Source organism: Drosophila arizonae, chromosome X (assembly GCF_054131065.1).
Source record: "Drosophila arizonae isolate 15081-1271.41 chromosome X, UAZ_ARI_1.0, whole genome shotgun sequence".
NCBI classification, from domain to species: Eukaryota; Metazoa; Arthropoda; class Insecta; order Diptera; family Drosophilidae; genus Drosophila; species Drosophila arizonae.
In genome coordinates, this window is record NC_142927.1 from 32,518,006 (window position 1) to 32,533,616 (window position 15,611).

Sequence of the window (15,611 nt, forward strand, 5' to 3'; positions counted from 1 at the left end):
TAAGGGCGACGCAAGTAATGTTAGAGTAGGGGAGGTTCGAACCTTTACTGTGTTATTTTTTTTATTTTTTCATACATATTTAGTTTTTTATAAAATAGATATTTTATTGGGAAGGTGCGAGCTTGACTGAATGGCACTTAATACTTTTCATTTTCTTAGTCGAATAATTTTAGAAGTTTAAATTTGTTTCTTTTTAAATAGCCCTCAAATACATATACGCAAATACATACATATGTATATATAATTATATATGTAAGCCTGCACGCATAGCATCAAGCATTCCAGCCTTATACACGCGCTCATTTGTATGTGTGTATGTATGTACACATAAATGCGTGCTCTAGCATATTTTAAGAATCCTGTTGCGATTGATTTGTCTTTGCATTGTTTTTGAATTTCCAGCCGCTACACTGGCTTTTCTTTGCTATGTGATTTCGTTTTAACTAATCTTGATCGAAACGACGCGGTGATGCTGTAGGCTAAAGCGCCTATTTTGACAAACATGCTGTTTGGGTTGGGTGCGAGCTCAAATCCCGCTGAAAACACTTTTTTGTACATTGCAAATTTTTGTTATTTTAACTTTTTTATATTTTATTAATTTTATAAAAATGTTTCCTTCCGTGCTATCAATGCCTATTAAGCCTACTTATGTGTACATATACATAAATAGATGGCTGACGCATATAAATGTCGCAATTCGGGCACTGTAAATGCCGATTGCCACGCCCCTAGTGGCCGTCGACTCCTCAATTTTAGCCAGTTTTTAGAACGAGAAACCGGTTACCTAAGTGCAAAATTTGAATTCTTACGCTCAAAAAATGTGAAAATTACAGGGTATTTTTCGATATGCCACGCCCCTAAAGAGGCTTAAAAATTATTTTTGGGGCATCGATAGAGGCCACCAGTAACTTAACTATCCATCTTAAACTGTAGGAGATATAAACTTTTGCGGTTTGCCACGCCCCCTACAGGCGGACATATATCTAACATAGCTCGTTGGACGTGGGTGGTCAATCCGCGTATATATACAAAATTTCAGGTCTCTAGCATCAATAGTGCCTAAAATATAGCAGAATTTGAAAAATCACTATATCTTCAGGTCCGATTTGCCACGCCCCTAGTGGGCGTAGATATATAATTTTTTCACATATCTTCATAGAATTAAAGCATCAGCTTACACGCAAAATTTCAGCATTCTAGGTTTATAACTTTAGGAGATACAGTTTTATCCGATTTGCCAAGCCCCTAATGGGCGGAGATATATCCACCATAGCTTGTGATCTTGGCTGATCGGCGCGGACCTACATACCAAATTTCAGCTTTCTAGCTCTTCAACAAACATGATTTCTGGTATATCGGAAAATGCATTCTCCGATTTGCCACGCCCCTAGTGGGAGATATACACGAGTATGTGTTCCAAATTTCAAGTCTCTAGCTTCAATAGCGTCGAAATAGATTGCGTTCATACGGACAGACGGACAGCAAGACGGACATTGCACAAAACCAATATACTCATTTCACTTTCGTGAATGAGTCTAAAAATGGACCCCAAATCGTGACGGAGCCATCTCCGAAGTCTGTCCTTGAAAAAAAAAGCATAGGATCCTTCCTCAAATCATGCTAATAAATATCAAACCCATCAGGACCATCCAGGTTAAACTACTTCTCATCAGAAAATATGACCTGTTAGGGTAAAAATTTATAAATATACTTTAAGCCAAAAGACGATGATTCAAACGCGCGTATGTCAGATCGGTCGCAGTATGTCCTTCGGCAAAACCAGGTCGAACAACCTTGTGGCGACTTAGCAACATGGATGCCTTGGCCAGTTTAGACCTATTTATGATTCCTGAGCTCTTAAGTACTCGCCAAACAGTCATCGCTGACATAGATTCGGCCACATGTGCGGCCAAAGCTGTACAAGCGGTTGAGCTATTGCTGGTTTTTATACCCTGAACCCATTTTCAATGGGAAATCAGGGTATAATGGTTTTGTTGAAATGTATGTAACAGGGAGAAGGATGCGTGGCAGACCCCACAAAGTATATATATTCTTGATCAGGGTGACGAGCTGAGTTGATTTGGCCCTGTCCGTCTGTCTGTCCGTCTGTCCGTATGTATGAACGCGTCGATTTCAGAAGATATAAGAGCTAGAGACTTCAAATTTTTTTTTAAATGTCCGTAATTACAGCGCGCATATCAAGTTTATCATTAAAATTCGATAACTCATCCTGATCTTTTTTTATCGATAAAAAACCTTATCGAAAACTAGTTATAAAATTATATCTTCTACACCTTTATTGCTAGAGTCTCCAAATTTTTAATGTATGCTTACATGCAATTTATATAATTTCGGTTTTTGTTAAAATTTACCCTCAACCCTTAAATTCACCCCCTCACCCTCACTTTTGTAAAAAACGTATTTCAAATACTAGAGACTTGTGCTTTGGCAATACATGCATATCCATGTTATAATCATAATCTGAAAGTTTCATGAAGATCGTACGTCCACAAAAAAAGTTATTAAGCAATTAAGTTCTCATAGTAAGCGCTCTCTGCAGCCCATGCGTGTTTATGCGTGGGTGCTTGTGTGTGTATGTGTTTGTGTATGTGTGTGTATGTGTATGTATGTGTTTGTGTATGTGTGTGTATGTGTTTGTGTATGTGTATGTATGTGTTTGTGTATGTGTGTGTGCATGTGAGTGTGTGTATGCGTTTGTGTCTGTATGCGTGTGTGTGTATGTATGCCTGTGTGTGTGTGTGTGTGCGTGTTTCTTGTGTAAGCTGAAAGACGCGAAAAATTATTGAAATATCTATTGCTCCAAGGGTTCAGGGGATCTCGTAGTCGAGCAGTCTCGACTAGAGCTTTCTTACTTGTTTTCTTAATAATTTTGCGTTTATCGTGCGATTATGATTATAACATGGATATGCATGTAATTGCCAAAGCACAAGTCTCTAGTATTTGAAATACGCTTTTTACAAAAGTGAGGGTGAGGGGGTAAATTTAAGGGTTGGGGGTAAATTTTAACAAAAACCGAAATTGTATAAATTGCATGTAAGCATACATTAAAAATTTGGAGACTCTAGCAATAAAGGTGTAGAAGATATAATTTTATAACTGGTTTTCGATAAGGTTTTTTATCGATAAAAAAAGATCGGAATGAGTTATCGATTTTTAATGATAAACTTGATATGCGCGCTATAATAACGGACATTAAAAAAAAATGTTGTCTCTAGCTCTTATATCTTCTGAAATCGACGCGTTCATACATACGGACGGACGGACGGACGGAACGCGTCGATTTCAGAAGATATAAGAGCTAGAGACTTCAATTTTTTTTAAATGTCCGTAATTACAGCGCGCATATCAAGTTTATCATTAAAAATCGATAACTCATCCCGATATTTTTTTATCGATAAAAAACCTTATCGAAAACCAGTTATAAAATTATATCTTCTACCCCTTTATTGCTAGAGTCTCAAAATTTTTAACGTATGCTTATATGCAATTTATACAATTTCGGTTTTTGTTAAAATTTACCCCCCACCCTTAAATTCACCCCCTCACCCTCACTTTCGTGAAAAGCGTATTTCAAATACTAGAGACTTGTGCTTTAGCAGTTACATGCATATTCATGTTACAATCATAATCTAAAAGTTTCATGAAGATCGTACGTCCATAAAAAAAGTTATTAAACAATTAAGTTCCCATAGTAAGCGCACACTGAGCCCATGCGTGTTTATGCGTGGGTGCTTGTGTGTGTATGTGTTTGTGTATGTGTATGTATGTGGGTGTGTATGTGAGTGTGTATGCGTTTGTGTCTGTATGCGTGTGTGTGTATGTATGCCTGTATGTGCGTACGTGCGTGTGTGTGTGTGCGTGTTTCTTGTGTAAGCTGAAGGACGCGAAAAATTATTGAAATATCTATTGCTCCAAGGGTTCAGGGGATCTCGTAGTCGAGCAGTCTCGACTAGAGCTTTCTTACTTGTTTCCTATAGTGCATTGGTAGCTTCTTTTCGCCTGAATGCATTTGCGTCGAATTTCACTCCACTAATACATAGGCTCTTGTTGTCGCGAGAGCTGCTTGCGGCGTAACATGCTGCTATTGCAGTCTTTGAGCTACTAGTTCGCATGCTCTGGCCTCAGCATTACCAACTGTGCCAAGCGACTGAAGGCCAGGCAGTTGGCTCACCTATTGTGAACAGAAATGCCGAATGATCGCTGCCCGTATAGCTATCGCAATGGCCACATGTTGATTCCCGAAAAAGGGATGAGGTGACAAAAGTAATGTCAATTACAGATCCGCATCCAGCCCAACTGAAGGTGAACTCGTGGCCAGTGTTGAGCAGTATGTCGGGAAGATCTCCAGTAGGATACGGTCTCTGGCATTTGTTCTGTGGCTACTCCATTCTAACGCCCATGAATTAAAGTCTCCTGTTACAATGGCCTTGTGAATTCAGGGAGCTAGGTAGCAACTGTAGAGCCATAAGTTACCATATTGGCCACGTACGAGCCCATAAAATGACTTAACATTCGAAAGTACATTCGGTGAGTTGCCGCATACCCACAGCACAGCTTTGCCTTTAGTGTCTGTTGACAAAGTTCTATGGCAGGCGGTCTTACAGTAATGAGGCTCACTGAGAAAGGCCTCGTCTATACATTTTTGTCTTATGGTCTGCTCTAGTAAATCTTGGGCAGCAACACAATGATTTAAGTTAAGCTGCAGGAACCTCAAAATTTCATTTTACTCGCAGCTTCACGGTAGGATGGGCAGTTGAAGCTGCCTGCTGAGTGGTCTGCTTTTCGCCTTTTCGGACGCAGAGGCTATATTTTGGTGATTGCAAACAACAAGCTTCTGCACTGTGACCCATCTCTCCACACCTGAAAAGGTTAAATCACAGTCGCTTCCGCAATTGGCTGCAATATGTCCATAATCGAGGCACTTGAAACAGTTTAGGCTGGTTCACGGCTCGGATACGGCATACAACCCATCCAATTCTGATTTTGGACAGCTCGAGCAGAGTTTTAGCTTTTCCAATTGGAAGAACAACTGTAGCTCTTTGCTGTACACCAAAAGCCGCTCGAAGCGACTTGATAGCCTCAATGGGGAGTGAGCGATCCTCCAACTCCGCCCTAATTGACTCCAAGGTCTCCTCTTTGCTCGCTAACTCATCTAGGTCACGAATCTCAACTTGAGCCGATTCGGTAAGTGTTTTAACTACCGCTCGGTCGCCCAAGGCCTTACCTACAGCTTTGTGCAGTGCCTCAGCACTATGCTCCGGCTTCCTACAACAACAACAAAAGGTCCCCCTTAGCTGTCTTCCTAATGCCTTGAACGTCGCCGCTCAGATGCTTTAAATTTGGGTCGCTCTTGACTACGCGAAGCATGTCCGCATAGCCACCTACGCCTGAAATCGCGATTGCGTCAGTTTTGGGTCGTTTCTGCATAGGCTTGCATCCTTCAACGACTGTCTCAAGAGCGGCGTGGTTTGCACCTCACAGTTTTTAATCGGTCGGTTACGGAACGCTTCGGCCATCTTGTGGAAACTGACCAGCCTAGCCAGCTCCTCTCTCATTTAGGTACTTATACGCCGCTGACCCCCAAATAAGGCAGACAAACCCTTTAGGGTAACTCCTATTTGAGCTAACGCTTCTTTTAGTCGCTTGGGTGCCGAAACCATTTTCAATGGGAAATCAGGGTATAATGGTTTTGTTGAAATGTATGTAACAGGCAGAAGAAGGCGTGGCAGACCCTAAAAAGTATAAATCTTCTTGATCAGCACGACGAGCTGAGTGGATATAGCCCTGTCCGTCCGTGAGTGCGTCGATCTCAGAAGTTATACGAGCTAGAGAGCTGAAATTCGGCATGCATACTCGTGTGTACCATACGCAGTACAAGTTTATCATTTTTGTATAATCGATAACTCATCCGATAACTTTTTATCATGAGTAATCGATAAATTTATTTCGTTTTATCAGCCTAATTTGAACTCTTTCAGACCTAGAGACTTCAGATTTACTGTGTTTAACCAGTTGATCGAAACGAAGTTTTTGTAATTTACAGATTTTGGATACCACGCCCCTTCGTCCAAAATTTGAAAAAAGACGCATTTCTAAAAGTTTCATAAAGATCGTGTGTCTACAAAAGAAACTATTCAACAATGAAATTCTCTTAATATTGCCCACACAGCATCGCAGCCCAAGCGCTGTCGCTGCTAACTGTGCAGTCAGCAGAGCCCGTGATTATACGTGCGTGTGGATGCGTGTGTATGCATGTATGCAAAAAAGAAGTGCAAAATAAGTAAAATATCAGCTTAGAGGGTTCAGGGTATCTCCTAGTCGTGCAGTCTCTACTAGAGTCTTAGTACTTGTTAAATCTATATATATAAAAGAGAGTTGTGGGAAAGTGTCCCGAGACTTATAACTTGATATGTGCTGGACCAATTTTCATGGTTTTTGATTTGTTGGATTTGTCTCCGCCACGCGTAGGATAGTAGATCTTAAAAATACTGAAAAAATTTGACGAATACTTGAAAAACGCGGTTTTTCCCTAAAGATTAAAATTTCCATTGATACTCAGCAGGGTTGATAACAGTGACAGTTTTCGGTCCTGCTCTCATATTATACAATGGTATAGAAGTAAATAAACAAATGTAGTCAGTCAGTGTACGCCACAGCCTCAGGCGAGCCTGACTATTCATAAAAAAAAGCACATTTGATAAAAATAATACGCGTGCGTACAGAAGCTAAATATCTCGAAAGTTCAGGTATTTGTTTGTCTCAAACATAAATTTGTGTAAATTATTTATATTTATATTTCTCGATTGTTTTATGTGGTTTTGTGCGAGGGCATATTCAGTATTACTATTAATAAAAATGCCGCGTCCTAGAAGATCTAATCTTTCCCGACGGACCCATGATGCAATTAGGCAACGGAATATCACGAGTCAATTATCTGACGAAGAACGAGAAATAGCCCGAGAAAGACGCCGCGTTAGTACCCAGCAAAGAAGGGCCTTAATTCGTGCTTCTCAAAGAGAGGCAGCTTGTGAAACAGCAATAAGAAATGGTTCAAGGATTCATTTTCTATCGAGCAGCGTTTCGATATGATTGCCCCATTGACTACAGCTTGAATCGTTTAGTTTGCATTGGTCCAATGGTCGTTGTTTGCCAGCATTGTGGCGCATTGAAGTTTGCTGGTGATACGCCCGGTTTGTGCTGCCTTAGTGGTAAAGTGACATTACCATTAGTGGTCCCGCCACCAGAGCCATTGCGTTCCCTGCTTTATGGCGAAACACTAGAATCACGACATTTTCTAGCGAACACTCAAAAATACAATGCCTGTTTCCAAATGACTTCATTTGGGGCGGTAATTATTGGAGACGGACATAATCCGACATTTAAGGTAATTTACGTTAAAAATTTTATTTTCTATGATAAAAAAAAAAATGATAAATAAAAAATTTGGAATAATGTAGTTTGTTAGATTTCTGTAAAAAGTGTTTGTAAATTTAACTATAACTATGGCTTTGAATTTAAAGATTCAAGGCCAGATTGGCCATCGCAGTGGATCATTGCAACCTATTGAAGATGCACAGCACAAATTCTTGCAAATATACTTCATGGGCAATATGGAAGAACAACTTGACCGGCGTCAAGAAATCAACACAGCTATGAAAAGAGCAATTCTCCAAGATTTGCAGCAAATGCTTCACGAACATCATGCATTGGTCAAGCTGTTCAAGACTGTTTTAGAGCGCATGCCAAGAGATGACTATAAAGTAGAAATCAGAGCAGATTAAAGACCAGCTGGGACACATGAACGAAGAGATATTTAACTTCTGTACGCACGCGTATTATTTTTATCAAATGTGCTTTTCTTTATGAATAGTCAGGTTCGCCTGTGGCTGTGCCGTAGGCTGGCTGACTACATTTGTTTATTTACTTCTATACTATTGTATAATATGAGAGCAGGACCGAAAACTGTCACTATTATCAAGCCTACTGAGTATCAATGGAATTTTGAATCTTTAGGGAAAACGCGTTTTTCAAGTATTCGTCAAATTTTTTCAGTATTTTTAAGATCTACTATCCTACGCGTAGCGGAGGCAAATCCAACAAATCCAATGAAAATTGGTCCAGCACATATCAAGTTATAAAATAAAATCGTTCAAATCTATCGACTGTGTAACAAACGAAGAAGAAGCCACTAATTATCCAACTAATTATCCACTAATTATCCTTGGATGTGCCTGGTTTACCACCACACAATTTACAACTGAAGGTTGGCTCGGTAGTTATCATGCTTAGAACTTTAAACCAACCAAAACTGTACAATGGAACGCGTTTGGTGATAAGAAACCTGATGAGCAATGTGATTCACGCGTCGATACTCAAAGGAAAATTTAAAGTTGAGGAAGTTCTTATTCCTAGGATTCCGATGATCCCAACAGATATGCCCTTTGAGTTTAAACGAATTCAATTCCCGATTCGTCTTGCCTTCGCCATAACGATCAACAAATCACAGGGCCAATCTTTGACTATTTGCAGCCTCAATCTAGAAAATGCGTGCTTTTCTCATGGTCAATTGTACATGGCATGCTCACGTGTTGGCAAACCATCGGCATTATTTGTTCTTGCACCTGACCAAAAATCGAAGAATGTCGTTTACCACAAGGTGCTTGAATGAAAATCCGATTAATAAATTAATCAGAGTGTATCCCAACCTGAACAACATAGCTTTCAACAATTTTTTATCTAGAAATAATGGATAGGGCAATGCAACGTTTACCGGGCCAGCTAGTATTAAAATATATTATCTTTACAGAGCCTGTTACTGAGGTTATCGGCGGCCCTGAGTTACACATTAATAAAGGGTCTACCATCAATTTAACTTGCATTGTTAGATTTGCACCTGAACCACCGCCCACCGTCGTCTGGTCCCACAACCGTCAGGTGAGTGTCAATATATTTATCATCATAATTAATTTTCATACCCTGAACCCATTTTCAATCTGAAATCAGAGTATAATGGTTTCGTGAAAAGAATGTAACAGACAGAAGGAATCATCGCAGACCCCTAAACTATATATATTCTCGATCAGGACGTCGAGCTGAGTCGATATAGCCCTGTCCGTCTGTCCGTCCATCCATATAAAACCCTTAGATTTCAGAAGATACCAAAGTTAGAGAGCTGAAATTTTGTATGCATACACGTGTATACCATACGCCGTACAAGATTCCGATAATCCGATATGTTTATACGCATTTCAAGAAAGTGAAATGAGTATATTGGATTTGTGCAATGTCCGTCTTGCTGTCCGTATGAACGCAGTCTACTTCGACGCTATTGAAGCTACAGACTTGAAATTTGGAACACATACTCGTGTATATCTCCGATTTATAATGTCTTAAAATTATTTCGATCCGCCCTCTGGGGCGTGGCAAATCGGCCTGAAGACATAGTGATTTTTCGAATTCTGCTATATGTTAGGCACTATTGATGCTTGAGACCTGAAATTTATTATATATACGCGGGTTGACCACCCAAATCTAACGAGGTTTGGTAGATATAGGTCCGCCCATAGGGGGCATGGCAAATCACAAAATCTTATATCTTTTAAAGTATAATAGCTAGAAGCTTCAAATTTAGATAGTTGAGTTGCTGGTAACCTCCTCTATCGGTAACCAAATATAATTTTTACGCCTCCTTGGGGTGGTGGCATACCAAAAATACCCTGTAATTTTCACATTTTTTTAGCGTAAGAATTCATACTTTGCATTTAGGTTACCGGTTGCTCGTTCTAAGGACTGGCCAAAAATGAGGAGTCTGCGGCCACTAGGAACGTGGCGATCGGCATTTATATTGCCCAAATTGCGACATTTATATGCGTCAGCCATCTACTGATGTATTTGTACATATGTATAAATAAGCTATAAAAAAAAAATTTACAAACAAGTAAGAAAACTCTAGTCGAGAGTGCTCGACTAGATACTACCCTGAACCCAACTAATAAAAATGCCCATTTAGTATGGCTAAAATTTCAATTTGGATGTATTTAAAAATATAAATGAAATACAATACTCAAAAATATGGAAAACTATTTTGAGCCAATTAACAAAATTAACCTAAGTTGCACCGCTCGATATTCGAACCCGCGATCTAGCGTCACGCCGCTATCACTCTACGCCACCTCACTTTCGGAAGCTGCGGTGGCAAAACTGAAATAGATTCACTGCTGCAGCGACACCTAGCAAAACTAAACCAAACTAACTGCTGATGTGATTCTAAGAATCTGCTAGCATAACCAAACTTTTAAAAACGCACATTTAGTATGGTTAAAATTTAAATTTCGGTGTATTTAAAATATAGATTAAATGAAAAACTCATTTATGAAAATAGAAAAATATTTTGAAACAATTAAAAAAATTAACATCAGTTGGACCGATCGGGATTCGAGCCCGCGACTTCTCGATCTAGCGTCACGCCGCTATCACTCTACGCCACCTCACTTCTGAAAGCTGCGCTGATAAAACTCAAATAGATTCACTGCTGCAGCGCCATCTACCAAAACTAAACCAAAGTAACAGGTGAATTGATTCAAAGAATGTTCCAGAAGAAGTTTGAATGTATGTGTGCACACGTATACGATGCTGTTGTAGCTGCTGCACGTGCGTTTGTTAATTGGCCAAATATTTGATTATTTTTTATTAATTTTTGACTGAACGGAATTTAATGAAACTTTCAGCATATGATCTACATATTATATTGAATATTTGAGAAATTTAAAAAAATGAAAAACATTCACAATTAGCTATAGTGGCATCTGACTTGAACTTGAATGTTTTTACTCGATAAAACATAACGGGATGATTTATCGAATTTTAAAAGCAAACTCGACGTCCGCGCTGTATAAACGGTCATTTAAAAAAAAAATTCGTCTCTAGCTCTTATATCTTCGGAAATCGACGCGTTCAAACATACGGACAAACGGACAGGGCCAAATCAACTCAGCTCGTCGCCCTGATCAAGAATATATATACTTTGTGGGGTCTGCCACGCCTCCTTCTGCCTGTTACATACATTTCAACAAAACCATTATACACTGATTTCCTATTTTCAATGGGTTCAGGGTATAACAAGTAAGAAAGCTCTATTCGAGACTACTCGACTACGAGATCCCCAGAACCCTTCGAGCAACTGATATTTCAATAATTATTCGCATATGCACACATACACGCACACACACAGGCATATGTACGCACACCTAAACACGCATTGACTGCAGTGTTATGAGAACTTAATTATTTAATAACTTTTCTTATGGATGGACTATCTTCATGAAACTTTTAGATTATGAATATAACGACGAGCTGAGTCGATTTGGCCCTGTCCGTCTGTCTGTCCGTCCGTCCGTCCGTCCGTCTGTCCGTCCGTCCGTATGTATGAACGCGTCGATTTCAGAAGATATAAGAGCTAGAGACTTCAAATTTTTTTTTTAAATGTCCGTAATTACAGCGCGCATATCAAGTTTATCATTAAAAATCGATAACTCATCCCGATCTTTTTTATCGATAAAAAACCTTATCGAAAACCAGTTATAAAATTATATCTTCTACACCTTTATTGCTAGAGTCTCCAAATTTTTAATGTATGCTTATATGCAATTTATACAATTTCGGTTTTTGTTAAAATTTACTCTTCACCCTTAAATTCACCACCTCACACTCACTTTTGTAAAAAGCGTATTTCAAATACTAGAGACTTGTGCTTTGGCAATTACATGCATATCCATGTTATAATCATAATCTGAAAGTTTCATGAAGATCGTACGTCCACAAAAAAAGTTATTAAGCAATTAAGTTCTCATAGTAAGCGCACACTGCCGCCCATGCGTGTTTATGCTTGTGTGTGTAGATGTATGTAATTGTTTGTGTGTGTGTGTGTGTGTGCGTGTGTGTGTGTGTGTGTGTGTGCGTGTTTTTTGTGTAAGCTGAAAGACGCGAAAAATTATTGAAATAGCTATTACTCCAAGGGTTCAGGGGATCTCGTAGTCGAGTAGTCTCGACTAGAGCTTTCTTACTTGTTTTACATAATCTTGTTATGTGCCGGGAATATTCGGCGAAATTTTTAATAAATCGTCTATAATAATTGCAAAAGGCTACAAAACGTCTGGCGCTATCCGCATTGTGCGGGACTGGGTAATTCATGATGACTTCATATTTCTTGTCATCTGGAAGTATTCCTTTATCTGTGCATCTATGACCAAGAAAAGTCACCTCATGCATAAAAAATGAACATTTTTCTGGATGTAACTTTAGATTGTATTTCCTACATTTCTCAAAAACGTCTGTTAAGTTTTTAAGCATATGTTTTTCGGAACAACCTATAACTATTAAGTCATCCATATAAAGGAATGCTTGTGAAGGTTCTAATCCAGAGAATGCTATAGTCATCATTCTTTGAAATGAATTAGGCGCTATTTTTAGACCAAACGGCAATCGCGTGAAGCGATACGAGCCATTGCTCGTTGAAAATGACGTTATGTCTCTTGAACTTTCTTCGAGTTCAATTTGATGAAATCCAGACATTAAGTCAAGGCATGAAAAATATTTTGCTCGTCCAAGTTGATCCAAAATATCATCAATTCTTGGGAGTGGAAATTTATCGGACAGTAGTTTTTTATTAATTTGACGATAGTCAATTACCAATCGCCATTTCTTTTGATCTGATCCTGGGGATGATTTTTTAGGGACAAGTAATAATGGGCTATTATATTCAGATACAGATTATTCGACAATTCCGTCTTTTATCAATTTTCCGACTTGTTTTTGTATTTCATCAACATGACTGTGTGGGCTTCTATAGTTTTTTGTGTACACTGGTTCATCATCTTTTAATCTCAGTTTTTGTTTATAAAAATTATTTGTGCTGATTGTTTCGGATTCCAATCCAAATATATCATCATGTCACGGTCGCCATGTAAAGTGGTGCATAAGTTTGAAAGCTGCGATTTGAATTGTGGAGGAAAGTTTTTTTCTAGTTGAGATAATACAGATTGCTTTCTATTTTCACTATTAGTTTTTACTACTTCGTAGTTTGAAAGTGATTCAAACTATAAATTACTTGTATTGACTACTTGATCTTTATTTGTTGTATTTAGTAGTCTTATAAAAGCGTTCTTAGGTGTTGCTATGGTACTTGCTATGTAAATACCATACTGAATTTCTTGATTTGGAATCAATACACTGTCTTCTATTGAATTCAGATCGATTTTTCTAATAACCTGGGATCTCGCTGGCAGAAGTATTGAGTTGTTGCCAGAACTGTATGTTATTGGTTATTGGTTATTGGTTAATTTTAGGTTATTGGGTCTGATTATAAGCCAATCTTCAGAAGGCTTGAAGTCTAATTTACAGTTGTATTTTTTTATGAAATCGATTCCTAATATGCTATCACAAGGAATGGCGAATTGTAGATCTATGATATGAAAATCGTGTTTGAGTATGTATTTAGTGGTCTGTATCTCAATAGAAGTTAACCCCTTGGATTTGGTCACTTCATTACTTATTCCTTTTATGTCTATAATATAATTGCGTTGTATGTCATGAAAGACATCAAAATTTTCTTTAACTACTGAAATGTCTGCACCTGTGTCTACTAAAAAGACAATTTTTTTCCTGTAGGCACATGGTTGAATGATACAAATATGTTCTGACTGAGATTAATTGTATGAACCCTTGCAATTTCTACTGTCGAGCATTTAAAGGGGGATTCGAGTTTTCCGAGGTATTATTGGTAACTCTTATATTGCCCTGGTTATTATTGTTGTGGCCTCTATTCGAGTTGCCACGGCCTCTTGAGTTTCCTCTATATTGGCCTCGTCCATTATTGTTATTATAATTATTGTTATTGTAATTATTGTTATTGTTGCGACCGCGAAAACTACCTTTATAATTTCCGCGTCCGCGGTTTCCGCCGCGCTGTGAATTATTATTGTAATATAGGACAGAGTTTTGCTGCCCGGTTGCCTCTGTGCAACAATTAACAAATTTGGAGACGGCCTCATTCATATTGTTGAAGGTGCCTGCTTGCATGATAAGTTTTACCTTATCTATTGTGCAGTTTGCAGTCATTGCTTTGACAGCATGCTGAGAAGAATAACTTCTGGCTAACTCTAGAGATAAGCCGTCTTTTATGTACGCACCTGCTCAACCTCTTGTGTGTATTGGTTAGCAGTTTTGTTGCGTTGCTGTATGTTCATCAGTTTTGCTGATAACACTTGTACAGTTTCGCCTTTTACATTGAGTTTTAATTTAGAAATGATTTCAGATATAGATGTTTCATTTTTATACCCTGAACCCATTTTCAATGGGAAATCAGGGTATAATGGTTTTGTTGAAATGTATGTAACAGGCAGAAGGAGGCGTGGCAGACCCCACAAAGTATATATATTCTTGATCAGGGCGACGAGCTGAGTTGATTTGGCCCTGTCCGTCTGTCTGTCCGTCTGTCCGTCTGTCCGTCCGTCCGTCTGTCCGTCTGTCCGTCTGTCCGTATGTATGAACGCGTCGATTTCAGAAGATATAAGAGCTAGAGACTTCAAATTTTTTTAAAATGTCCGTAATTACAGCGCGCATATCAAGTTTATCATTAAAAATCGATAACTCATCCCGATCTTTTTTTATCGATAAAAAACCTTATCGAAACCCAGTTATAAAATTATATCTTCTACACCTTTATTGCTAGAGTCTCCAAATTTTTAATGTATGCTTATATGCAATTTATACAATTTCGGTTTTTGTTAAAATTTACCCCCCACCTCTAAATTCACCCCCTCACCCTCACTTTTGTAAAAAGCGTATTTCAAATACTAGAGACTTGTGCTTTGGCAATTACATGTATATTCATGTTATAATCATAATCTGAAAGTTTCATGAAGATCGTACGTCCACAAAAAAAGTTATTAAGCAATTAAGTTCTCATAGTAAGCGCACACTGCAGCCCATGCGTTTTTATGCGTGGGTGCTTGTGTGTGTATGTGTTTGTGTATGTGTGTGTGTATGTGTGTCTGTATGCGTGTGTGTGTATGTGTGCCTGTGTGTGCGTTTGTGTGTGTATGCATGTGTGAGTGTATGTGTGTCGCAGTTCGCAGTTCGTGTCGTGTTTCTTATGTAAGCTGAAAGACGCGAAAAATTATTGAAATATCTATTGCTCCAAGGGTTCAGGGGATCTTGTAGTCGAGCAGTCTCGACTAGAGCTTTCTTACTTGTTTTCTAGTAAATTTCTAGCGACACCTTTTAGCCTTGATTTTATTATCGAAATTACTAATTCTTCGTGTTCGCCTTTTATGAAATTCAATATTTGTAGTGCATCTACAAAACTTTGCAAATTTTCAGCTTTACCGTCATTGGCTGGTATAAGCTTAGTTGCCGTATTTATGAATTCAATATTTGTTTGTGCCATTGTGATATTGTTATCTGAAGACGTATCGGAATCTGTAAAATTTCTGGATCTGGCATCAAAACAGCGGGAATAGTATGGTTATTTAAATCCTGTTCTTCTATTTTAAGATCTGTGTTTAGTTCTTCTGACTCTATTTGGTCAGTGT

At 38.5% G+C, this 15,611-nt stretch overlaps 1 protein-coding gene across 13 annotated transcripts in view; it reads left to right on the plus strand.

The window, feature by feature from the left end:
• Positions 1–15,611, plus strand: part of dpr8 (defective proboscis extension response 8) — a 306,666-nt gene that overhangs the window by 158,469 nt on the left and 132,586 nt on the right. For all 13 annotated transcript variants that reach the window (XM_089473008.1, XM_089472998.1, XM_089473004.1 and 10 more), the window contains one exon: positions 8,828–8,955. In XM_089473008.1, the coding sequence (XP_089329134.1) occupies positions 8,828–8,955 (128 nt within the window). The remainder of the gene's footprint in view (positions 1–8,827; positions 8,956–15,611) is intronic.